This window comes from Gopherus evgoodei, chromosome 9, assembly GCF_007399415.2.
Source record: "Gopherus evgoodei ecotype Sinaloan lineage chromosome 9, rGopEvg1_v1.p, whole genome shotgun sequence".
Taxonomy (NCBI): domain Eukaryota; kingdom Metazoa; phylum Chordata; order Testudines; family Testudinidae; genus Gopherus; species Gopherus evgoodei.
This window is the reverse complement of record NC_044330.1, coordinates 33,990,242-34,018,139: the sequence shown is the minus strand read 5'-3', so window position 1 is coordinate 34,018,139 and position 27,898 is coordinate 33,990,242. Positions and strand designations below refer to the sequence as shown.

The window sequence follows — 27,898 nt, the reverse complement described above, 5'->3', positions numbered from 1 at the left end:
TCACTTAACCTTCATTAAAGCCAATTAATTCACCTGTGTGTGTGGGCCTCGTCCTGGCAGAGCATCCAGGCACGCAACACATAGGAAGGGGCAGATTTTGTTCTCGGTTGCACCAGTGTAAATCAGGAGTAACTACTGAAGTTGACTCTGGCTGCACTGAGATCAGAATTGGGAGGCCCATAAACTCTACCTGTATGTATTAACTTTTCTTATAGACTCTTGCAATAAATCATTTAGTTTTGCTGCCTATCCTTTCTGCTGAAGAACCCCAGTAATATTCCCCATCCTTCCCCAGTTTTTGTTGTTTTGTTTGTTTTACTTCAGTACGGTTTGGTATCAGAATATATTTAAGTATCTCATTTATCATTTCTCTTATGAGCTGAGAATGGATAATTTGTTCTGCAATCAAAACATCAAAAAGAGTTCCTTGGACTGGAGAGTGCTTTCAGAAAAATATAAAAAAATTTCAATTTTATATCACAGAAACATTCTTTTAAATATATTAAATTATGTGTAGCCTTGAATTATTATTAGTATTGCAGTGACACACATGCATACCTGGATGAGAAATGCAACCATTTTCTTGTGCTCAACAACACATTTCTGATCAGCTGGAATACAGAGTAGGAAAGTATTCATGTGAGGCCTGATTCTTTTCTCACACTAGTGTAAATCAGCAGTAACTGCATTGCAGTCAATAGTTTCATCAGTGTAAAACTGTTGTACATGAGTTAAGAATCAGAACTAATGTTTCAACCACTGACTAAATATAATAATAGTGATATTGTATCTGGAAAGCTCTTAACATCTGTATTTGTTAAAGAGACAGTTCTAAAGCCAAGAATCGTAAGTGTGACAGTAAACTTGCTTTTACAAGCACTAATTATTTAATGTCAGCACTTTGCAGCTCATTCATTATTCACTGTGATACTCTTCAATGCAGTTGGTCTTATAAGAATAACAGTTTTGTACTGCTATATAACAGAGACATGAACCTAATATATACTTTTCAAAACATTCCATAAATTGAACTATACTTTTGTGTTATCAGTGGGTTGGTCTTTTGATTGTTTCTTTTGAATACAAGGTTGGATGAGTAAAACGATTATTCCTACCATGTAGAGCAAACCGCAAATGTAAAAAGAAAAATCATATTTTTGTGTGATGTCATAGATCCAACCTGCAAAACAAGGACAAGATAGTTTTCAGTAGAGAGCATATCAGAGAAACATAAAACAGGAATGTTAAAAAAAACATTTATCTCATGAATGCATCTTATTAGGTGATACTTCATTCAAGTCACAAATCTTTTCTGAAAAAAAAATGTGGAAATTGTCTCCATCGCTAGACAATAAAAATAGAAATGAACTAACAAAAATCAGTGGTTTATTCAGTCCTGTGCAGAAAGCCAACCCATGGCCTATGCATCACTTATATCCCATTTAAATCCTCAAAATTGGAGTTTCAGATATGCACAGGCCTTTTGATGGTCCTTTCCATAAGGGAGAATTTCATTCCCAATCTGAAGTGAGGTATAGGAAGTTAGGACTTTCAAAACATTTTGGCCGGGGAAGCTTAAGGCAGAATCCTTGGGATCCTGGGTCAGAAAACACGAGTGACTCAGAGGGATGCAGCACAAGGCTGAATGGGAGTTTGGACTGGGCTACCTACTTACCAGAAAGAGCCAGGACTCAGGTGTGGGTGAAAACAAGGGTCCATCTTAGAAGTCTGGCAGGAAGATTCCAAGTGGAGCAGCGCATGTTTATAGATTCTTTCTATAAACATAGGCCCCTCCACTTGGAATCTTCCTGCCTTAATCCAGTCTTGTTTTTGCCAATGTTTTCACATAACTAGAAAAATGTGATCAAATTACTACTACTACTAATAACTGTATCCAGCCACCTTTCTTGGAATAAAGAATAGCAAACTGTGAAAAGGTCAGTTGCGTCAATGAATGTGTTAACTGTAAGTAAACTTAAAAACATGTTGTTCTACCGAGGCATTGGGGAACACCCTGATCCTCAGCTGGTGTAAATCAGCATAGTTTAATTGACTTCAGTGGAGCTACACTGATTTACACTGTAAGGATCTTGCTCGACTGATATTTAGTATTTAACATTTACAAAGCACTTTACAGGCTTGATTTTCCATTATTTTGCACCTGGTATAGTCATTTACTCCGGTGGAAAATTGACATAAAATGCTGCTAAATCAGAATGACTGTTTTACATTCACATTTGCAAAGGTACAAAGCAGTGGAGAATCAGGCCATATATTGAAAGATCAGTATTACTACTCCAGTTTACAAATGGGAAACTTACATAGTAAGTAATTACGCCGAGCAATACAGTGAGTGTGTTGCACAGGTGGTATTAGACTGTAGGAGCTCCTGGCTCCCAGACTCCTAGTCAATCTGCTATACCATCCTAACTATGTAAATAGTAAATGGAAATGTTTTCAGTCCTCCATCCAAGCTCTAGAACAAGTCACAGATAGTGAATGACTCAAAAATTCAAAACTCCAGTAGACTAAATTAGTCCTCGGTTCCCATAAGTCTCTGGATGTGTGATACATGTATCTGAAGACCCTACACTGTTCATTTGCTAACGTCTGTAACTCAAACCTTCTGTTTTATTCAGATTTCTTTCATGTATGAGTTTGATCTTTGTTTGGTACATAAATCCCAATAGCAAAGCTCGATCACCAAATTCTGAATGCTTCTGTTTCTCCAATCTTGGTCAACTCCAAGCCAGACAACAAATATAAATCCTATACCAGCAGCTAGAGATAGGAATAAAGCAAATTGCTTCTAACGTCCCTCTGAGTACAAAGGGGGCTGACTTGGCTAACCCTATTTAATTGTTCTTCTTTCTCTGACCCATATTGTCCCTGCCACTTCTGCATGTTGTTTTTTTAAAATTCTGATTATAATAAAGAAAAAATGAAAGAAATAATTTTAAATGGAAAAAATCTATTCTGTCAGGTCTGCTAACTCAGTAGTCCAGAAAAACTCTCTGGGTGAAATTCACCTCTGTGCAAAGGGAAGCATGAAGGTTTAACTTACACATAGGACTCATGCTAGCACTGTGCACAGGGTGAATTTTACCCAGTTTATTTTACTTAACCCAGCTACAGTATATGTAGGTGATGGAGTTGGTACTAAATATAGAGGGCCAACATACGCACTTGAATACATGTATAAAATTCCTGGTGAAGTAAATAGGCCCAATCCGACAGTCATTGCATAGATGGAACTCCCTCTGAAGTTTATTGGAGTTTTGTCTTAACAAGGACCACAGAATTCATTCTAATTGGTGTTGCATATGATTGGTTGAAGATACAATTGAGCCCAAGTCATGAAGAGCCCAATCCTGCAGTCTTCAGTCATATAAAATTTCCAATTAGCTTGATGGAAATTAATTAATTATGGCGTAAACACGCATGTAAGTTGTCAGAATGTGTGACCCTTTTACTTGGGCTGCTGTAACTTTTACAATCTCTTCTAAATATGACTTCACAAATTTGCCTTTTGTATAACTGCATAGGTATCTCCTCTTCTTCCCTTTTAGTTTGCTGTGTTCCCTGCTGGCACCCCTCTTCCTCTACTCCTCAGCTTGGAATTATGCCCGGCATATTGCACAATTAAGAGGTTAGCTTTGTTCATGAGGGAAAAAACAGCTCAATTACCAAAGCATAAAATTTACTGGGACAAAGAGAAAAAGCATAGTCCACCATCTTCTCTATTTTCCAAGGGAGAGAGTATTGTCGACTAATTAAAGAAGAGTCCTGGGTCCTATTCCCAGTTGTGCCACTGACTCATTGTGTGATCTTGTGCATTCAATAAATTCATCTGTGGTTTAATTTACTCAAATATAAAATGGGTATAAAATACCCAAATCACTGGGCAGCTGTGATAACTAATTAATATTTGTAAAACATAGTCAAATCTTCTGATGAAATGCTCTATATAACATGCAAAGTACTGTCACTGTTCCCACAGGAAGATAGTATGAGACTATTTTTCAAGAATAAGACTCTTGATCTGTACATTATTTAGACCAAATTTTGGAAATAATATCATTTCCTGCCTTCAAGAAAATAACCTTATGTAATATATGTCGCATTTAATACTAGTTACACAATAAATGTTTATGTAATGAAACTACTCTCTGGTAGTGAAAGCAAAAATTTAATTTTGGTTAATTAAATCATAAGACTATTGAAAAGAAAAAAAATTAAAGTAAATTTAAAACATTACACTACTCAAGTCTTATGTTCTTGAGTGAGTCAATCATGGGGCCAGGTTAATAAAAGTTGGTGCAAGGAATCATACATTACCCAGGGCTGGGTCTTGGTTTTTTGCCGCTCCAAGCAAAAAATAAAAAATAAAACAAACTCCGAGAGCACAAAAAAAAAGGTGGCCAGAATGCTGCCCCTGAAATTGTGCTGCCCTAAGCACGTGCTTGGTTTGCTGGTGCCTAGAGCCGGTCCTGACATTACCCCTTCCTGCTACCTACCACCATTGGCAATTGAACTTGTAGGTGTTAAATGCTTGTGGTTAGGATACTGGACTGAGACCCAGAGGATCTAAGTTTAATTTCTGACTCTACTCCTAATATTTATGTGTGAGCTTGGACTAGTTACCTTATTTTTGTGGCGCAGTTTCCTCATCTGTAAATGAGGATAATATTTCTCTACTTTACAGGAGTGTTATAAAGATAAACATATTAATGTCTGCAAGGACATCTTCTGATGCTGCGGTGATGGATTTCATACAAATAGGGAAGATAAATAGTGTGGTAGCATGCTATTCCTTAACAGGTGTGCAGGCTAGGAACCCTCTCCACTATCTATAGAACAGTCTTATAATAAGATTCCTGGATTGTTTGTGTCACCATGAAGCCTAAAATGTCTGTTGCGTCAGTGTAAAGTAATGGAAACAACTACAAGCATGGCTGAGAGCTCTTTTTGTTTAAAATACCAGCAGGATCACTCATCACTGGGATTTGTGCTCTGTTGCCATCCAATATGTAAGTTTTCAACCTTTTTGACTTTACAAATTACACCTGTGTGACAGCAAGGCATGTATCTGTGCCATACCAAGAGTCTAGACCATTGTGATAGCAGAGGTAACTTAACTAGGGTGACCAGACGTACCGATAAAATCCCGATTTTTAGGCATTTGTCCTGCGTCCCGATCGATGTTTGGTTGGGACACAATTTGTCCCGATATTTTGCACTCCTGTTTTTTTATTTTGTGTTGTTCTGCCAGCAGGACTCCGCGCTTTTTCTTTTAGCTCTGCCAACGGACTTCCCCGCCCCCTCCATGTGTCCTGATATTTTCTTCATCCCATCTGGTCACCCTAAACTTAACCAATCACCACCCTTACGCTATAGCTAATTTGCATGCAACAATTTTATTGGTTGTGAACAGTTGGCATAGATGGTGGATTATTTGGCCCAGCTGACATACCCCATGACAGCCCAACCATTCAGCAACTAGTTTAAGCTTAAGAGAGATGTTAGGGGAAATCAGTGTGGGGCAAGCTCTTGTTAAGCAATGGCCTGTAGTAAAGAGCCTAACAAAAGAGCCCAATTTCAGGGTATGGGATTTTCCTGGTTTTTGTTTGTTTGTTTGTTTTAATTTGTTTCCCTCTGTTACTGTTAATAAACTGGGATTTGGGCTTATATTCCTTGAGATTCTGGAAGTTTTAGGGTTGGAGCTGTGGGCTCCAGGTGACCCTGTGTAACTCCCTCAAGTCTACTGGGGGAAGCTTTAGTTTGTGGCCAGAGCTCATAGGAATGCTGCTAACAGATACTTCTGAAGAGATGCACTGAATCAGTACATAGGATTTGTACTGTTAGGTTAGCAGTGTTCCATCTGCTCCATATCCTCTCGCAAACAATGGCCAGAATTAGATGCTTCTGAGGAAACCCCATAAAGGACAATTGTGGAACAACTGCCAGTGCAGCTCTGGCCATACAAATTTGTGGCTAACACCACCCTGTGTTGGGGATATGCTGGCTCCTATGGAACATGGGCCTCTAGAATAGGAGAAATTATTAAAATTCTGCCCAGGATCAACAGAAACAAGTCTTCTGGCAGACATGTTCCAATGAGAAATGGCTTTAAATGCTGCCGTTTTACTGAAAAGAGATATTTTAGAAAACATAGAAGAACTTTTTCTGTATATCTTCACATCCTGGTATTCTGAGCTCAACTAATAAATAACAACATTACTTAACAATATTAAGATTGTGGTAGATCACCTAAAAACTTGGAATGAAATATGTTTTCTATATTGATCAATCTCTAAAAATAGCTTCACTGTCTCCACTGAAAGTTTAGAATGAAGCAGGGCTCAAATTTGCAGATGCTAACCAATGCTGGCCCCAAAATTATATACCTGCCACTACCTGCATCTATCAGGTCTGAGCTAAAATAACATGGGAACTTAAAGCCAGCTGTTGCTTCACTTACTCTTAGCTATCGCCTCACTATTTCCTCTTTGGAATTCTTGACACCACATCTGTGCCAGGCAGGTTAAGTCAGGCCCCTTTCCCACTGCAGTTTGTACAAGCACATTTCAATGAGCTGTCCACATTTCTTGTTCAAGGAAAACAAGGTTTTTAAGAACCCACATAGAGATAAAGTCCTTCTAAGATCTTTCTCAAGAAGTATGAGTTTAGCACGGTGACAACCCATACATCAACCTCAATTCCTTGACTGATGCAATTCAATTCTGCATTCAGATTGTTTCAAAAGCTTTGAAACACAAAATAAACTCCTGTTACCATGTTATCCACATTGGTTCATAATAAAAAAGCAGAAGGGCTAGCTGTTTTAGAGCAATCACTGTATCTTTTTTTTTTAATTAAAGGCCAAATTCTCCCCTGAAACATGGGCATGTTAACTCTTACTAGGATCAATTCTGAATGACAGGGTTTGGGAGAATGCACAGTAGAGTTGTAGTTTTGCTACCCTTTGAAAGGATTAAGCATGTGCTCTCATCTACATCATTCCAGCGCTGCTGACAGGTAGAGAGAAAGAGAGGGACTATAGCTCTCCCAATACTGGTGGTGGCTCTACCCAACTCAGTGTCCATGCTATCCCCGACTGAAGATGACCCATTGCACTTTATTGCTTTCTTCTGACTCATGCACCCAAAAAAGACAGTCACAGTCTGGGTCAAAGTATTATTTCTAGGGAGTAGAATGAAGGGGCTTGATTCCCTCCAAGTTCATTTGAGGAGAACTGTAGCAATGCCTGCAACTTCACTTCTCCCAGGGGCAAGGGAGGAGCATGCAGAACAGTCCCAATGTTGGACAGTGTGCTCCAGCAGCTGTTGATGAGCCTATGCTGCTGGAGCACAAACACAATTTAAATCTACCTGGTGGACCCACCATAGAAGGTGATAGTACAAACCAGTCTGTGCTCCCCCACGATGAAACCTCCCTCCTGTGATGCACAGTGGCAATCCCTACTACAGCAGATTTCTCATCTGGAAATATGCACGCTGCAGGTGTAAACTCTGATACACAAAACACAGAAGTAAATATTTTAACCCTTTCTATGCTAGAAAATATCTATGTGCAATTATATTAAACAATGTACCATAAAAATGACAGTTTGTAACAGAGCTCGAATGACTTGCAAGGATGGCAGTTTGTACTGGGGTTGGGGAATGTATTCTGTAAACACATACATGTAAAATGGGACACTAATCAGACCGGGAGCTGCTGTAATTTTGTTATCCATATTATTATAATATCACAAGTATATAATAATTCAGATGTAGTCACAGATACGTATGTTGATGTGAAACTTGAACTATTTACCTGCAAACGGTGGTCCTAGCAGTGCAGATATCCCATTGGCACAAATGATGATGCCGTAAGCATTTGCAAGGTGCTGTATCCCCACTAAATCTTCAGTCACAACAGGCATTAGAGAAAAATACCCACTGGAAAATCCTATTAGGGCACAAACCATTGCCAGGCCAATATATGTATGCATTAATGGCAAAATAAGAATACAGATGACAAGAGTGAAGTTAGCTATCAGGAAGACATTCCAGGTACTGATGCAAGGTAAATCAGAGATGATTCCAAGGATCACCTTACCAAATATATGAACTATGGCTATAATCGAGGTCAAAGGAAACACATCATTCTGTGTGGATAAATTATACTGTTTGACAATTTCTGGAAGATGAATAAAAGGAATAACAAAGCTGCTGTATGCAAACAATGCCCAAAACACAAAGGCCACAAATACTCTATTGGTAAAAAGTGACGCAGCCCCAAAGTAGCTGGAGTACCATGTTCCAAACCCATTCTTGATTGTAACAGTCAGCTGGCTCGCTCTCTTAAGAATGCAAAGAGCATACAAATTCTTTCCATGTCTGCTTTTACCTTTGCACTCCATAGCTTGAAAATTATAAAGCACTTTGACATTAGCTGGCCCTTCTTTTTCCTCTTGCTCTTCATGTACTACCCCATTCGATTTTATGGGCTTTGCAGAATGGAACAGAGCTTCTGCATGATAATCTTCACTATTGTTTCTCTCAACACTCTTTTCATTGGTATCCTTCTTGGAAGAAAGGGGCCTCATGAGTGCTCCGCAGACACAAAGGTTCAGAGACACAGCACCCTGGATGAACATTGCATTCCTCCATCCAAATTCCTTACATAGATACTTCAGTAAAACGGTCATTAGAAATGTTCCAAACCCTGTTCCAGTGGTACTAAGTCCCTGAGCTAGTGCTCTTCTCTTCTGAAAATACTGTCCTACCATGACCACTGCAGGAAGGTAAACCATGCCACTCCCAACACCTGTGAAAATAAAAACATCACATGCTACTCTACTGAAATCATCCAGATTTAGCAAGGTATACAGCAGAGATGCCCAAACTCTGCAGCAGCAAGAGTCACATTAGCAACATACCAGTGCTATACCTATACAAGGGCTATACCTAATTTCTATATAAATATAATCAATAAATACTTTGCATTTATCATTTACTTCAATCCAAAATCCATAGTACTTTCCAAACACGAATTAATCAATCCCTGAAAAGTAAGTATTGTCCCATTTTACATATAGAAAAACCAAGCCATATTGAGGCTAATGGCTGTAGATATTTTCAGAGGTGTTGAGCAGTCATATGTCAATATGACATCATCAGGAGCTGTGCGCGCTCAGCACTTCTGAAAATCAGGTCCCAAGTAACTTGCCCAAGGTTATGCAGCAAGTCAGTGGTAGAGGTGGGAATAAATGTACATAGATTTTAAGTGTTAATTGTATATGCACACAGCCATAATATTTGCTTATACCTGTATCTTATTTGACAGAAAATAGAAATTGCTTGCTTTTTAAGTTAATGAGTGATGAAAACCTGCAGCTAGACAGTTTTTCCTCACTTTGCAACTACGGGGTGTGTGTGACTGTAGGACACATTTTATAACTCCATGGGCTGCTTTTGATACCTGATCCAAAGCCCATTGCAACACTGCATGCAACACAGTATACATAGGTGTAATCATAGGAAATGACAGAGGGGAACATCTCCCCTTAACTTTCAGGCTGTGAGGGAGGGGGCTGACAATGCCATTCCCTTTGTCCCCTCTCTGCCCCCTGATTTTTGTTGGCTGCTTAGGGGAGAGGACAGAGAGGAGAAGCTAAGAATAAAAGATATTACCACATCAGCTAATAGATAGGGCTTGAGGCAGTGTGGCACCTGTAATAGTACCCTTCTGCCAACAGAGGGCTCTCTGTCCCCCCTTCTCCCATTGCTGGACAGGCATGGCAGGATCCTTATATGAGCCCTTCCCCTCCACTGGGGACTGAGGAGCTGAATGGGTGTGGCTCCCTCTATTCTCCTCTCTTAGGCCAAAACCAGGGGACACAGCTATGGGGATTGTGGGGCCAGGACAAAGGGGGGAAAGCCGCTGGGTGCACAGGCACTGGAGAGGACATAGGGGAAACCAAGAGGGATATTTTAGGAAAGGGACAAGAAGCTGGAAGGATGTGGAAGAGGAGAAAGAGCCTGGGGCGAGAGGCAGTTTGGGGAAGAGAGAATAAGGGGCTTTGAGTTGAGAGAGTTAGAATGAGTCTGGGGAGAAAGATGGGAGAGACTGGGGGAGATTCAAGGAGATGAGCCTGGGAGTTGAGGAGACATTGGAGGAGTTTGTTAGAAATGGGGTCGGAGGGGGTGTGTCTAGGAAGACTGTACATCAAGAGGAGTTGGCAAGAGAAAAAAGATAAACTGATAGCATTAGCACAGTGGTTCTCAAACTTTTGTACTGGTGACCCCTTTCACATAGAAAGCCTCTGAGTGCGACCCCTTCTTATAAATTAAAAACACTTTTTACATATTGAACACCATTATAAATGCTGGAGGCAAAGCGGGGTTTTGGGTGGAGGCTGACAGTTTGCAACCCCCCATGTAAGAACCTTGTGACCCCCTGAGGGGTCCCAACCCCCAGTTTGAGAACCCCAGCGTTAGCAGCAGGGTGGGCATGCAATGAGTCGCCTGAACACTACAGCACAGGATGGGAGCCAGTCAAAAACTGCACCGTTGGTAGGAGGCCCAGGTAAGTAAGTGCTGGAAGCCTTTTTTAAGGGCAATGGAGAGAAAAGAACAAGTGTGGGAACCTTTTTTGGTGTTGCAGTGAAGGGAGGTCTCATGGCATTGCAGGGGAATATCCCTGACATCTCCCTGATCCCAATTTTTTACCAGAATTACTCCACTGATAGTGTCCCAGTTCTTCTCAATCTCATTTGAAACATCCAGTCAGATTTCTCTAGAGAACACAGATATGGTTTTCATGTTAGCTATTTATTTCTACATATTACATTCTGCAGTTCAATAGTTTTGGTCTGGTTTCCTTGGACAGGATGAAAAAAAGAGAGAATTGATTCCTTTATACCTAAGGGTACTCCAGATATAAGGAAAGAGTCACATAGGCAAAGCTCCCTGCCCTGATGAGAGTTAATTATACATCATTGTTTTTATATTATTGTGATCTCTAATAGAATCAATAAAATGATACCAAGCAGAATAGAAAATCAAAGAAAATTCTTTACAGAAATTCTGCAGATTTTGTGGAAATTTCTTTAAAGGATTTTGGGAGGCAGGGAACTTCATTTAGATCTCACCAGAATTTCCAAAAAGATTTCTTTTGTCCATATTCATCACTCTTGGCTTTTTCCAAACAACTAGTAGTTTCTGATTTATCCTTTTGGGAAAGACCAAACATCAAATCTTTTTTTCCACCAGTTGAGCTCAGTGAGAGCCTGAACTACACCTTGCTTCATGTTGCAAACACATCTTTCTAGAGGCATTACATCCAGAGCCTCTTCAATGGAAGTGTTGCTCAGATAAGAAACACAAAAAATGTTCCTTAATTATTCTTTACAGTGATTTCTGCCATCTTGTCTCACCGCTGTGAATAACTACCTTCTGATGAGGGATTCTGGGATTAGAGGTACTCTAGTTTGTGACAGACAACCACTGTTAAAAGCATCTGAGAAGTTACAACAATCTACAATATGTGACTAAGTCAGACCTTACATGTCTTAATGAGTTTGGAAAGATAGTCCTTGTCACAGGGCAGCTGACCCCTTAAGGGGAGTTGGGCCCAGACTCATCTGTGATGACTCGGGTACCTCCCAGCTGAGACTGAAAAGCTAGGGATCAGGTGATGGTTATGAAAGCCAGCAAGTAGGCCATTTGGGAGACAGCTGTGAAACTAAAAGATAAACTATACGAAGCAGTTTGGTCTCTAGAGCAGGGTAACTCCCAGGCAGAGTTGGTAGGAGAACTGAGGCAAGAGCTTCCAGGAGCAAGAAGGCTCTGGCAGGAAGCCCCTGGATTGGGGTGTAAGGAGGAAGAGGAAGGTTTGCGAATAATTCTCAGACAGGTGTCCTGTAGAGTGGAAACCTACAGGGAACAGTAGGCCTCTGTAGAAAACTCTGGAGTAAGAGGTGAGGATGATTAATGTGCTGTGCTAGCTTTCTGTAGAAATAATAAAGCTAAAGCCCTGGGGAAAAGAGCCTGAACTAGATTCTAGGTGTGGTGTCATTCTATCCTGTTCTGGGGAGGCAGGCCAGCAGCCGCCAGTTCTCTACAAGAAACTTCATCACCACTGGCATCTTCCTGACACCTTTGATGTACTAAAGCCATTGCTCAACAAAGGCTTATGTTCTTCCTCTATCTATGCAAATAGAGACTTTTTTTGTACATAAAGGATTTTTGCTTACGGTATAGTGCTGTAAAGATGTAGTCCTCACACTCAGCATATCCCCAAACCCTTCCTTTATAAGTTTAGTCATCCCTTCCTTCATTTCAGTGGATATACATATACTAATTTATATTCTTCTACTGTGCTCATTAAAAGTGTAAATGGTTAACGGACATCCCTATGTCATTTTCTAAGAAAGAGCAAGAGAAATTATGTGGTATGGTAAGAAGATTTGAATGTTGAAGTTACACCAAGGTTGAATTTAGTTCATGGTATACCAGTTACATTACATGGCCAAATCAAGTAGCTTTTACCCAGGCAAAACTCCTGTGGTAACCAAAGGGAGGGCTGACTTCACAAGAACTGTAGGATCAGGCCCTATATCTGGTCAGTCAGTTCCATTGCTTTTTTTCAAACTATGTATCAACAAATAAATAATAATAATAATAAAAAATTAGAATCAGTTGGGAATTTTCCATCAGAATGATTGTTCCACAGAAAATGAAATTTAAGTTCATTGAAAATTTTCAATTTTCTGCTGGGAAAATCTAAATGAAATATTTTATTTTGGGTTAGTTTGATCAGAATCAAGAAACTTGTATTTTGAATTGACCTGGAAAATTTTAAACTGCAATTCTCTATCAGCACATTGCATCATGGGAGTTGTAGTTCAGGCCCTCATTCGCTCCTACAGGACAGGCTCCCTAGAGGACTACATGTCCCATAGCGTAATGGGACTTTTGCCTCTAATCAAGCATCATGGAAGTCACGTGTCTGTTGTGACCATTGTTATATTATGGGAGATGGAGTCTGGCCATTAGGGAGAATGAGGGCATCATGCTTCTGAACTACAACTCCCATAAGGCAATGTGTCACTATGGGAAAATGTATTTTAATGTTGAACTGATTCAAAGCAAAGTGTTTCAAGTCAGCTCACTAAACTGAAATGAAACATTTTGATTTGGGGATGTCAAAATGTTTCATTTTGATCAAAAATTTTGAAATAGACAAAAAAATTTCATGGAATTGTTATATGAAAAAATTCCTAATTTAAATTTTTCATCCCAATGTGGAACAAAAACAAATGCTGAAATGTTAGAATTTCCCACTGGACGGAAGTTCCAAATTTAACTCAGCTCTTTTAAAAAAAATCTAATACTCTTTTCTGTCTTGAGACACCAATGAAAACACAATGTCAAATTCAGTTTGCAGTTATACTTATGAGATGCTTTTGAGATTAGGCTTGGTTAAAAGAGTCTAACTGAAGTACAGTCTGGTCCTCTGTCTAGTATCAAATTTGGGAAGCACAGAAGTTTTCTGGGTCATAGATTTTCTGCAGTTCATATTGGTCCCTTCTTTTAACTGCAACTTTTTTATCAAGATTAGGGAGGTTTTCCTAGTTAGTTTCTCTTTCCAGAAAGCAAAAGAACGATATAAAACAAGGTGCTGTTTTTAAACTAAAATAAATCTGGGACTTTTTTCATAAGGTCTGGGATAAATTTTTTAGGAGCACCTAAAGTATGTCTACACAGCATTTTGGAGTGAGCTTCCCAGCCCAGATCAACAGAATGTTTAAACCCAGGCTGAGAGGCTCTCTGCAAAATGTTGTGTAGACATACCCTAGATCACTTTGGGTATGTCTATATCACAATCTGAGCTGTGATTGCATCTCATGTAGACACACCCAAGCTAACTTTAATCTAGCTAGTTTGGGTACTGGTACACCGCAACACAAGCTTCAGTGTAGGCTATACAAGCCCGCCCTGAACCCTGGGTAATTATTTGGGTGTTTAATCCACGCTGAAGCTCGTGCCACTTCAGCTTCACTGTTCCTGTATCCAAGCTAGCTAGATTAAAGCTAGCTCAGGTATGTCTTCTCAAGATGCAGTCACACTCTGTGACTGAAGACTAGGCATACCCTTAGACTATTAAGCTGCATTTTCATACTGACTTTCAATGAGACAGTCCCCTAAACACTTTTAAAAATCAGACTTTTGCTCCTAAGTTACTTAGACACTTTTGAAAACTTTACCCCAGATCTGATTCCTCTGAAAACAATGAAAGACCCCCACTTATTTCAATGTGAGTTGGATTGTGCCCAAAAAAAGGGAGAATTTGTTTACAGTATTGCTGGTGGTAATTATTAATATGCTTCCTTCTACTGTCCGTGCTTTTTTTGTACATAAAATATTCCATTCCCCTGTAGGCCTTATGTATATCCTCACACTGCATGAAGATTAGCAGCTACAGACAGAGAAGGAAGCTCTCTGCAATGACAGCTGGGCCAAAATCAAGGCAAATCAGCAAAGGGAGGACAAAGAGCTGAGATCTCTGCAGCTCTGTAACCAGAAGCTGCAACAGGACCTACTGGCCAGGGGTGGCTCTAGGTATTTTGCCACCCCAAGCACGGTAAGCAGGCTGCCTTCGGCAGCTTGCCTGCGGGAGGTCCCTGGTCCCGCAGATTCGGCGGCACGCCTGTGGGAGGTCTGCCGAAGCCGAGGGACCAGCAGACCCTCCGCAGGCATGCTGCCGAAGGCAACCTGCCTGCCGCTCTCGCTGCGACCAGCAGAGCGCCCCCCCATGGCTTGCCACCCCAAGCACGCGCTTGACGTGCTGATGTCTGGAGCCGCCCCTGCTACTGGCATCTATGCAAGAGTCTCTGATGGGCAGACTCACTACCCAGTGAAAGACTTAGCATTATCAGTCACAAATATAGCAGTGGTCCTCTTACCAGCTATCTAACAAACCCAAACCCTAATGGAGTGGGGAGAGCTAGAAGAAAAGGTTGCTACAGTTAAGAACAAAGCAGAACATCTAGTAGAACTGAACACTGTTAAGAGCCAAAAAGTCGAGACCTTGCAGGAACTCAAAGAGATGCACTCCTCCAGAGACCAGATCTTAGCACAAATATACAGCAAGAACAGAAGCTGGCTCATTCCAGACTTGAAAAAGACACTGAGAAATAATAGTGTTTGTTGATGCAGAAGGGACTAAGCTCCAGATCTTAAGGTCCAACCAGGCTTGAAGTCCAATTTGGCTAAAGATAAAGAGCTGGAGAGCCTCTTAGCTGAAGTGACTACCTTGTGAAAAGAACTGGAATCATGCTGGGTGAAGCCACTACAACAAAAAGATGGACTGAGCCAGGACTTACATCAGCTGATTGAAGCTAAGAGCTGCCTGGCCATAGGTCCGAAGACATGGGACAGTGACAAAGCTACAAGGTAAAGCCACAACCACATCCTTGCTAAAAACAAAAAAAACAAAGAGTTCTACTCCAAAGAAAGAGGAAGCTAAAGGTGATTTTCACATATTGAATATCATCCATAAAATAGTGTGGCTGAAGAAAGAACAGAAGTGGGTGTTGCTAAGTGAGATATTATAAGCTGTGGGCAAAACACTGCAATCTCTGGTTTTTGGAAACCCTGAAAGGGATCTGAACCTGAACAGAGATATCCTTAACTTGGATGTGTGCATCCAGGGAGACTCGTCTCCAGAAGATCAGGAGGCCACTACCACAGAAAAGTTTATTTGTGGTGAAATACCAGTTCTGTTAACAAGACAGGAGGTGGCAAAGAGATTCTACCATCTAGGTACACAGGTGCATGGTATAAATTATGACATGCCATGGACTATGGATGATCACATGCACCCTATGGGCTACCTATAACAGAGAGAACCTCAGATCCTGGTTACTTAAATTTTTCTGATGAAGATAAGGCTATTGCCAAGGATGGTTCCCATGAAAAAGATATTGCCAAGCATACTGGTTGTCTTCCTGGTAGCAGCTAAACAAAAAGTGCCTCCCTGTCTGGGTAACATGGCTAAATGATAACTTTAATTGAGTCTACATTTTGGCTATAGATTGGCTCTTGAGGGGGAAGCTTTGTGATAGCACTGTGTCTGCCCTTTAAAGGCAGTTGTGCCTAGAGGTCAGCTATGTAGCTATATCTATAGATATAGATATAAAGTATGTGTTACATATATGAGTGGCACTTCAGAGGAATGAGTGGCGTTTGGGAGGAAATCCCTTCACTGTCTCTTTAAGAGCCCAGGACCAGGAGTCTTTCAGAGAGGGTGGGGCAGAGCTCCCCTGCCCCCAAACAAATTGCGGATAAACTGGGGGAAGGGAACCAGCATAAAGGTAGTCTCCTCCCTCATATCAAAGCAGACACCAGGAGATATAAGCAGGGAAAGGCTGATCTGTGAAGCACCTAGAGGGCTAATAATGAAAGGAAAGTGCCAGATGAGGGAGAAGCTGGCAAAGGCTCTACAGCTGACTAACCCACAACCCAGGTCCAGAGAGTAGAACTGAGGGCTCCACCTTAAGAAGGACCAGACAATTTGTTAAAAGAACTCACTTTCAGAGGGGAGAGCTGAGGAGGAACTTCAGTTTAAGGAGAGAGGGAAAAAATACAGCGCAGTTCCAAGTTGGGGACTCCTGCTAAAAAAAGCACAGAAAAGGAGGACTCCAAAGAAGGAACCAGGAAAGGTTCCAAAACAAAATAAGAAACTCTTTCCAGGCACAGGAAGGAAGAGTATCTTGAAGGAAGAAACTAGCTGGACTGAGCCTGAGATGACAAATGCCCCTGCTGTATCTGAGTAAGGTCCTAGTTATGCTTATGATTGTTACTAATTAAATGAGACCCTTGGAAGAGGGGGTACCTCTGACTAAAAAAGGTCTTTCTGGGCTTGTTTATAAACCAAGGCAGGACCAGCCTGTGCTGCCATCCCTGACAGAAAGGTGGCATGGCTGAGTGACCTCTATGCCATCCCACCACTGACAAAACATCTTCACATGCTGTATGATAGAACTTGCATGACAAAAATAGCCATTTGATCTGATGTTGCTCTCACTTTCACTAGTATAATTCTGTTAAAGACAATGGAGTTACACTAATGTAAAAATGGTGTGGAATAAAAATCAGGCCCATTGGACTACAATCTATCCCATGCATCAGTATTAATTTGGAATAACTCCACTGACCTCAAAGTGAGAGCAGAACCTTGCCTCTTATGTCTAAAACCAAAGCACAATAACTTTAGTTTGACTGTGCAAGCTGAATAAACTAAAAGAAAAATTGTTAAATGCCATTTCCCCACCTAAAATCACTTTATCAGAAGTTTTAAAAAAATCAAATATTAAAATGATCCAAGAACAATCTTAGCTACTTTTGTGTTCTCAGCAAATGGACTGCCAGAAGATACTGACACTATTTAAAAGCATTTCCAAATATAAATATTGCTTACCAGCTGTCACGCCAAATGTAATGAAGAGGTAATGTACATTTGAGGCATAGGCACTCAATACCCAGCCTAGGGCACTCAAGATCCCGCCAATTATTGCTGTCTTGCGGCACCCACATGTGTTAATGAATAAACCAATGAAAGGACCTGTCACAGAACATGAAGAAGAATTTGCTAAAAGGTTTGTGTAAAGCCTTTACTGTGAAACTTATTAAAAGCCGTAACTATCATTTTCAAACAAAATATGAAACAGTTTAATTGAAATTGTTAAATTCAATTAAAAGGATTATTTTTTCCTGTTAACCCCTTTAGGCCCTCAAAAATGTCATTCAGTTAACTCCTCGAGGCCCTTGGCTAATAACTCTGCCAATACCTCAATTCAAAGTTCTTTATTTCATCTCCAGTGGCTTATGATAATGCAGATGCTTAGTAGACCACAGAATCCTGCTCCTAAATCCACTTCATGCTGCTGCAACCAAATTAACAAAAAACGGTCAGCAAAGAATTCCCCCTCAGCAGTTTAATTCTCTGCTAGAGGAAAGTCTGCAGTAATGGTGTAGCTGCTTCCCTGACCCAGCAACGAGTCTCCCCAACCCCTGCTTCTCTGGGATGAGGAACCACAACTGCCTCCCTCTACCTGTAGTATTCCCCTCCTCCCACACTGTACTCGCAGGTGGAATCAAGATTCTAGCCACTGAATCTACATTCCTCAGGGGATTCATTACGCAAGATATGAGTTAAGCAGAAGACCAACTAATTTGTCTGTTGCAATGTGAAAATGTCTGCTTCCATGCTCTAAAGAAGGATTTCCTCAACTCAGGGACCCCATTCACATTGGCTTTCTCTTTCCCCGAGGTGCGATGATCCAGCTGAAATGAAACCTTTTATCCCGTACAGCTGAGAAACACTATGCTGTCTCAAAATTTGTGAAAATGAAGACCAAGTCTTACAGTAAAGATCCACTCTTTAGTTTGATACGTTGCTATTTCACAACTTCTAGAGAGGTGGGGATACTTTTATTTATTTATTTATTTATTTACTGATGTATAAAATGTACTCTATTATGACTTAGATGCATGTATAGAATTTAATAACATAATCGGTCCATTCCCCATTAACTAAATTCTTGAGAAAAGATGAGCCTTGTTCCATGCCTTAAAGAGCAACAGATGGGCTCTTTTGGACAGCCAGGAAAATTAATGCTAAACTCTTGAGCCCTCCGGAACACCCTTTCAATAGCTCCCTGACACTTAAATCTAGGGCCTGCCAGCTACAACACCCCAGTATACTTCCACTGCCAATGCAGCACATTTAAGTAGCTATACACCTACTCACATGGATTTGCCCATGGTAAATCACAGAGCATAATTTAGCAACCAGTCATATCAAGCTGATTCTGGACATTCTTTGAAGGATACATCCCTCAACACTTTGTAAATTTAGGGAACTTGTGATTGATGTAATCCATTTCCCAGATGTTTCACTCTAAACTATCCTTGATCCTCACATCAACTTTCAGAAATGTCAAGCATCATGACAGCCAGCAAACTTAGTGAGGAGGCAGATGACAGTAGTCTATGAACCACTGTCAAATACCATGGTGAAGGAACTCCACCATGTGCAGTGAAAACAACACCCACAGTATAAGTCTTTTGTCACATTCAAGGGCATGCATATTTGTAGAATGTCCTCTGCTATGTATTTAGTAGGCATGAAGTAAGTTTTGTATCTTGTGCAGTGGTTGATAGTACTGCACATAAACATCCTGTTCCTTTGCTTATGAGATGTATGTTTTGTTTTTTTAATGTGATTTCTGCATTTGATTTAACAAAATTGTGCCTTTTGTCTACCTAGGTACCTGAGTACTTAACAAAATTATAAGATTCAGCAGGATGTGAGAGTCTTTTAAATTGCTACTGTCTTCTAATATTGATCCTAAACTGTTGATGTTAGTGATTCAGACTCAGTGGATGGCCCTGCACTGCTTGTTGTGGATGTGATTACATAGAACTTTCTGTTTAATCTATCTTGGCACTTTGTCCTGTTGATCCCATTTGATGCTGTTATTTAACCACTCTTATAAATGTGTCACTAAGCCTGTGACAGGTACTACAGGATAATCTATTTACACTCAGGTGAAGGGGGACCAAATACATGTGGTCTGTTTAACAGCCAAAATATGGCACCTTATATCCCTGGGAGTGCAGATCTGGAAAGCTCTCTCTCAGGCATACATGCAATAGACAAATACACCTAGAGAAGGATTGGAATTGCTTCTGCAACCCTGTTAATCTAGATTATTTTAGTCACTGTACAGATCTCTGAAAGTCAACATCTATCTATCTATCTATCTATCTATCTATCTATCTATCTATCTATCTATCCTTTAAATAGCAAAGAGAGCAGCATTCCCTGCATTGATTTAAGTATTAGTGATGGTATCAACTTTTGCAGAGGCAGGTGGTGCATCCCACCACTCATCTGAAAATAAGAGGCCTGTCTGTAAAACTCTGACAAAGAAATATGTAAATAAGCACAGAGGAGAAGTGGTTGAATGCTGCTCTGAGAGTGTTAGTGATTTTAATGACATTTTAACTATTATAAGCCTTTATGACTTTGGAACTTAATTTTATCCCAAATTATCTTCATTGTTAATTATTAATGATTGACATATTTCAACTAAAAGATATTTTAGTTACTTGTTTGCCTTTCATTCTTGAAAACCAAAAATAAACTACAGCTTCTGAGTATTAGGGAAATATAGACTGTCCTAGCATGATTCAAGATTTACCTTGCTCTCTGTGGGGTTTGGTCAAATCCTGCCCTGACTAGGACTCCTTGGCACCCCACTGAAGTAACTGAGATTGCATAGAGTTTAATCATGTAGGATGTGTACACCTAACTCCAACAATATTGACAGACATTGCACCTTACATCGAGCAGAGAATATTCCAATTTTTTCTGGGTTGAACTAAGACTTAATGGGACCCAGCTACACTAATATTTTAGGGTCTTCTAGGGACTCTCCATCTTCCTCCAAGCCTCCCCTCTTCCAGGCAGGCTGTTCACACCTCAGACAGACTCTAAATATGATTCTACACTGCCTTGCACCTTGTGCTTTCTTTTACACTTGTGTGAAGTGGGTATTAGACTTTGCACATGTGAAATGACAGCACAAAGCATCAGATAGTGAAGAATCAGTCCCTAATTCTGTTCCTTTCAGCCTACCTCTCGACCTCCCAAGTTGACTCTAAGATAGACTCCAAGCTTTTTGGAAGGACTATTATTTTTCTCCCACTCCTGATACTTCTGCCAACTGATTCAGCACCCACTGATTCAGCACCCACTGGGCAGTTAGCTGGCACCACTCAGATATACATTACATGACTGCCTACTGCTCTTCCTCCTCACCTTGCTGTTGTTTCCCCCCAGCTTCACTGCTGCTTCCTGCCTCCCTCTGACTACATGGCTCACATGCCAGGGTACGTCTACACTGCAAAGAAAAGCCTGTGGTGCCAAGTCTTAGACCCAAGGTCAATTGACTCAGGCTTGCGTGGCTTGGGCTGCAGGGCTAAGAGTAGCAGCGTAGACCTTAGAGCTCGGCCTGGAGCCCAAGTTCCAGAAGGAGGGGCTTGAAGCCTGGACTCCAACTGGAGTGGGAATGTCTACGGGGCTATTTTTAGCCCCACAGCCCAAATCAGTTGCTATGGTAGACAACTGAATTTGGCCTTGTGACTTTAAAACTACAGTCCAAGAACACTATGGCCTACTCAGTTACCATATTTGAATAGTGCAAGAAAATACTTGGCATGGGAGGAGAATACTATGTTAAACCTGTACAGTTTTGCAATATAATTATATTGGAACATACCTACGATCAATGTTATACCCATGCTAAGGGAGCTAACCCATGCAGTCAGTCCTCGACTTTGACTGAATTCTGCAAGCCATTCCATGTTAAGTATTCCAAGGGCCATTTGTGACCCCATGATGAGTATATGTACAAGGAAGGAAGAAAGGACAATCATCCAAGCCCATCCGCCATCAATGTTTGGATTAGGCTTAAGTGTCTTCGTCTTATCTTTTGAATCATCTTCAAAATCATATCCAATATCTTCTTGAGTGGTGCACATTTTCCCCACAGTATTCTGAAACGGCAAAATAAATGCTTTCAGTATGCACAGAAAACAGGTACAGGTTTGTAATAGTTATTTGTTTTTATTTTTTAACAGTTTAGATGAAATAGTTCCCCAACCTATTTTCCAGCATTTGGTGGGGTTTCTGCATACAGGAACAGTATGGGGACCACAGGGCAGTATTATTCAACCACCACCTTAGCTCCACTTCTACAAGTAAATAGGTAAGAGAGCCTCCGGCTAGATCTATGTTGCTAGAGCTGGTAAAAAAATGAAAAAATGTTGCACAAATATTTCTGAATTTGTTTTTCATTTTCAACATTTTGAAATGTCACAAAGTGTCAACCAGCTGTATAGTTCCAAAAATAGGGGAGGGGGATTTTACAAACATTTTTTTCATAGTTTCTTCTTATTTTTTTTTAATTGAAATATTTTGAAAATTTACATTTTTGAAGCTCTAATTTTTTTTTTGATCACCTCTACGTACTGCTTTTCCATGAGAAAATCTGTGGGATTATGATGTTCATCTCTCTTAGCCAGTCTCAGGATAGCCCTGCCTACTCCACTCCCCCACACATTCCTGTGTTTCAGGAAGCAGGGATGGTATTGCAGAGGTGAATGGTACCCCTTTCTCCCATGTGGGAGGGATGAGAGCTACACATGGAGGGCTTGGGTCACGATTTAGATCATGATTTTTTACAAATGGAACAGTTTTATAACAAATTTGGACATAGCCAAATTTCACTACTGCGTTTCAATACAGATGTGCCTTCATGTGGTTTTCAGTAAAATAACAGCATTTCAATAAGTTTAAATATAAAATGCATGGAAAAACTACACTCTGTGTGTGTATTGTTTGTATCTTGCTGGGTTTTGTACTTATCTATGTGATGTAAGTGAGTTCATTATAATTTGCCTTATTTGTCACTTTGGCCCAGATCCACAAATAGATTGTGTCTTTGTGTTCAAAATTATAAAGCTTAATAAAAAGGAAATAATAACTAAAAGATAAATCAGATTACAATTGGTTTTCTCTGCAGAAAGAATGGTAATCTTGGGATTTATTATTTTTCGTATTGGTGGGACAAGGGTGAAAGAAGAAAATAATGAAAAATATTTAGATTCCGTGATCTTCGAGATGTTTTGCTTGCATAAATTATAGAGCAGGGGCCTGATCTTACCTTCCTTGCATAACTCAAGCTCCAGTTAAAGTCAGTATGGTATACTGTCTAATTACATTGTTAGGCTTTCAGTTATGCTGTCGTAAATCCATAGTAACTCCACTGAGATCAGTGAGTTACTCCAAATTTATGTCAGTGTAGATCAGAATCTAGCACAGTGGGAAGGTTTGGGTGCATAAGGTATGGAGGACTTGGTCTCAAATTAAATTGACTTTTGGTTTGTTCTTTAGTCCCCACAAATGAAGAGCACAACCCAGAAACAATAAACATAATTTCAAGTGACTCCACAGGCAATTTTTAACTGAATGAGTCAAGATGCAGAACCAACTCTCCATTTATCCTGTGATGTATTCAAATATTACAATACTATGGAGCACCACAGAGGTTTTCATGGAGACTGGGAACCTTAGTGGTACAAGTTACCAGATAAAGTATGTTTTTTCTCTCTCCACCTTGAAGAAATGGCAACAAGAAGTGGCTTCAGAAACAGACAAAAGAAAATATATTAGAAACAGTGAAACAATTTCTGGTGGTCTTCTATATACCCCATTTAATAGTATAATATGATTCTTGAAATAATAGCTACTTTTAAGAGATTAAATGCATAACTTAAAGTAATGTGTGATATTTTTCAATAAATAAGAGACCTTATTCATCACTAACAAAATCCAATTCTTGCAGAATTCTAATGATCAATTAAATTCATATGTTGCCTTCTAGTACATCTCAATGCCATTGTTACACAAATAACAGTCAACACAGAAACAACAACAGCAGAGACATAATAACAGGCAAGGCACAAACAAGACAAAGCCCACAGAATGGTGACATCGGTAAGGCTATATAGGTATAAAGGAGGACAGAATTTGGCCCTGCTCTCTCACAGTCAAGCCCTATAAACTATCTCAGATTGCCCAAAGATTGAGGCACCCCAAACCACTAGTCATTGAAAAAGTAATCTTGATTTATCTATATGGGGGTTATATATTCACTAAACATTATATCAAATTTCCTAAATACTGACACTGTACAGTCATTTTGTGTATTGTTAAATATTTTTTATTTATTATTTAATATAATTTTTATTTAATATTTAAATATTTTAAAAATAATTTAAAACAAAAGTAACTTAAAGCAGTAACATTTTTTCAGTGGGACTTATGTCCAGCAACGATACTCATCCTATTTACAATAGCAAAGAAACTGCTCACTTAACAACAGTAAGCATGGCCCCAGACAAATAAACTGATATAACAAAGTGATCTGAGTTAGTGGCAGACTTGCAACAACATCCATTAACCCTGGGTAAAAGGGAAATGCTTATTTTTACCCTGTATGAACTGGATTCTTTCTCACTTTTGCACTATTAACCTCCCTTCATGTTTATATTTAGTCCAGAATCTGTATGTAAATACAGCCACAAGCAGGAAAGGTCACTTGCAATACTTGTGCAAACTCTCAAATGCTGAACAGAGCTAGGATTGGACATTTGGCTGCTCTCCTCACTCATGACTCAGCACACCCTTGACCTATTACATTGTGCATGTATCTAAGTAGAATGTAGTACCTTAGAAGTCAGAGAAGCAGAGGACACTCTTTGCAACTGCAAAATTGTAAAGAAATTATAGCACAAGTGCCAACAGCTTATATGCAAAGCCATACATATTTCCCCGAACCAGACAAGATTGTGAGATCCACAGTCACAACAACAAAGCATGATACCCCCACCCTAACTCCCTTCACCTGTGACTGGGTTTGGATGTGGCAGTAGCTTCTAAGAGCCAGTCAGAAGAGCTCAGAATCAGTTTTCAAATGCTCAGCGCCCATAAGGGGTGCCAAATCTTCAAAAGAGCTCAGCTCCCATTTAGACACATTAAAAAGGACCAGATTTTTCAAATGCTCAGCACCTAGCAACTCCCTCTGTGAAACAAGGCTAGATTTTTAAGGGCTCCTCATCCAGTGTGCACCCAACATAGCAGTTTCATCTACTAGATAGGACCCATAAAGTCTCGTGGGAGTTCTGCTTGCAGGACTGTCAGGTGTCTGCCTATCTCACTTAACTCATTGAGGAGAATGAGAAGCAACTTCTGCATGATGTTAACTGCCTTCTCGGGTGAATGAATAGTTTAATAAATATTAATGCCAGAAAGAACTATTGTCATCATCTACTCTGACCTCCTGTATAAATCGGGCCCTAGATTTCATCCAGTGATTCCTGCATCTAGCACTACAACCTGTGGTTGAACTCAAGCATATATTTTTTAAAGACATCCAGTCTTGATTTAAAGAGTATAAGTGTGACATTCTGTAGCTTGGGGGAACACCCTCTACACCCCCATGTTCATCTTTATAAAATGATTGTGTGGTATCTAATGCAAAGTTTGCCATGTTGAGTGTCTTCGGAAGGCTCATGATGCACTGAGCATGGTTGTTATAGTGATGTTACAGTAATGTTATAGTAAGGTTATAGGTTATAATTTCATGTATGTAGTTATGAGGTTGAAAGTATATCCTCATGGCTTAAAGCAAGCCCATGCAAAAACTCTCCAAGAGCAGAGAGGCAGTTCACACCTCATCAGGGCATGGATGGGACAAACCCAGCCCAGCTTCACAGGAACAATGGATACTGGGTTAGGCAGCAACAGAAGGATCTGTTAGACTCTAGAGGGCGTCACCCCCACTTCCTTTGGTCAGTTTAGAACTGTGATGAGGTAATGCTCATCTGACTCTGAAGGTGGGGAAGCAAAACCAAGAGGAAAGAAAGGACATGATAAAAGGGAGAGACATTTTGCCATGCTCGCTCTCTTCCACCTACATCTACAGACACCACCACCACCAAGCGACTGAAACGCTGATCAAAGGGGAGAACCTGACTGAAAAGTAACCAGCCAGCCTATGGTGAGAAGCATCTAAGTTTTTAAGGACATTGAAAGTGTTAAGATCAGCTTAGAATATATTTTGCTTTTATTTCATTTGACCAAATCTGACATGTTATGTTTTAACTTATAATTACTTAAAATCTATCTTTACAACTAATAAATCTGTTTGTTCATTCTACCTGAAGCAGTGCATTCTGTCTGCAGTGTGTCAGAGGCTCCCCTTGGGATAACAAGCCTGGTACATATAAATTTCTTTGTTAAATTGACAAACTCGTATAAGCTTGCATTATCTAGTGGACGTAACTGGACACTGCAAGACCGAGATTCCTAGGGTTGCATCTGGGACCAGAGATATTGGCTAGTATCATTTGCTTGCAAGTAGCTGGGAGCAACTTACACGCCAGACACTGTGCGTGAACAGCCCAGGAGTGGGGGTTGTCACAGCAGAGCAGGATAAGGCTGGCTCCCAGAGTCAAGGATGGGAGTGGCAGATCACTGGTCCAGACAACACCAGAGGGGAACATCACAATAAGTGAAGGAGAATTTACCATATCCCCAGGCAACCAGTTCCAGTGGTTGATTATCTTTAATGTTAAAATTATAGAATATTGCACTTTTATAGCAACTTCCATCAAAGAACTCTAATTTTTTTATAAATAGTAACAAATTTGTCCTCACAACACCCCAGCTAGGTACCCTAAATAGTAATATCCCCATTTTACCAGGGCACAGAAAAGTTAAGGGCGACATTTACAAAGTGGCCTCCAATTTTGGGTGCTTTAATTTTTGTTTGCCCAGCCTGGAACACATTTAGTCTGATCTTCAGGTTAACACCTCATTGACTTCAGTGGAAATGTGAAAATTCAGCACTTAACTAAATCATGCCTAAGGTGGCTTCACTTGCATGAAGTGCATGAAATCTAGTGCAGAGACTTCTTTTGAAAATGTTGGGCTAAGTGAGTTGGTCAAGGTCATGAAGGAAGTCTTTGGCAGAGTCAGGGCAAGAACACAGGTCTCCATGCTCCTCAACTACAACACTATGTTTCTTACTCTGGCTATTTTTCTCACTCTTTGCTGTTGTTATAGGATCCATATGATGGATCTTGTTCCTGATGCTATTCTCTCCCTAGGAGCATGTAATATGGTTATTAGGGGAAGCAGAATATGGAACTAAGACCTGAGAACAGATTTTTTTCTCCCATTGGATTCCAGTAAAGGAGAGCCTTGCAGCTAATGAAATGTTTGTTGTGGAAATGGTTTTAGAAAATATTCTTGGAGATGGCTATTTTTTCCAGATTGTACATATACGGTTTCCAGGATTCAGATCCTATGTGCTCCCCCTTCCAATTTAAATCAGGACCATTGACTCAGAAAGTAATACCACATAGCAAATTTCTCAGAACTTCAGCCACCGCAGACAGACACGCTGACAGAGGCTGGCAGGCCCTAGAGATCACTGAATGCAAAGGGGTTAACGCTTGCCCCTGAGCGTGGGGAAAAGGAGGAAAATAACAGGAAACTGAGTAAGCTGCTCATGCGCTGTCCGCGGGAGAGAGCTCCAGTGGCGGAGGGGAGATGCCTGCAGCCGTGATGCCGCTTTCGGGCAGGTTACCAGCCCTGCAGGCTGCACCCTTCCTCTGCCTGCCGGTAGCACAAAGAATGACCGCTAGTTACCGCGCTGCTGCAGCAGCGCTTCTCCCCCAGAGCCACAGACAAAGCGGTGCCGCCTCCGCACTCAGCTGAGCTCCCTTCCCGGAACCTCTCTGTCTCCCGATGCGGCTCCATGCCACGGATCCTGCCCCCTCGCCATGTCCCGGTGCCATTCAGCCCCTCTGGTCCACAGAGCAGCCTCCCCTGCAGCGCGCCGGCCCAGCCACACTCACCGCTCGGGGCCTGAGCCAGCCCTGCGGCTCGCAGGGCTTTATTCCCGGCTCTCGCCGAAACTTGCTGCTTTCTTCCAAGCCCCTGGCTTTGTTGCCGTCCTGCCTATCATCCTCAGCCCAGGCTCCGCTCAGCCTCCCCGCGCCAGCCCAGCCGGTTCCCTCCCCTTGGCCCGGGGGGGTGCTGGACTGGGGCTTATTTTTGGTAGGAGGCTGCGGCCGATTGCTGCCCTTTTGCCCCCAGGACAGCTCGTCTTCCGCATGATCCTGTATCCATCCAGGGCAATTTCAGCTCTACACGCTCTCTCATGTGCCAATGATACCGGCTAATT

General features: G+C 40.8%; 1 protein-coding gene across 2 annotated transcripts; it reads right to left on the bottom strand.

Moving 5' to 3' along the window:
- Positions 1–27,873, bottom strand: SLC16A14 (solute carrier family 16 member 14). Of its 2 annotated transcripts, XM_030576518.1 has the most exons (5): positions 27,570–27,873; positions 21,362–21,638; positions 17,494–17,637; positions 7,840–8,835; positions 1–1,180 (listed from the first exon to the last, which is right to left on the bottom strand). In XM_030576518.1, the coding sequence occupies exons 2-5, from the start codon at positions 21,621–21,623 to the stop codon at positions 1,032–1,034; spliced, it is 1,551 nt and encodes a 516-aa protein (XP_030432378.1). In that variant the 5' UTR covers positions 21,624–21,638; positions 27,570–27,873; the 3' UTR covers positions 1–1,031. The 2 variants fall into 2 exon arrangements, with proteins under 2 accessions (XP_030432378.1, XP_030432379.1); XM_030576519.1 differs by lacking the exon at positions 17,494–17,637.
- Between the last annotated feature and the right edge of the window lie 25 nt (positions 27,874–27,898).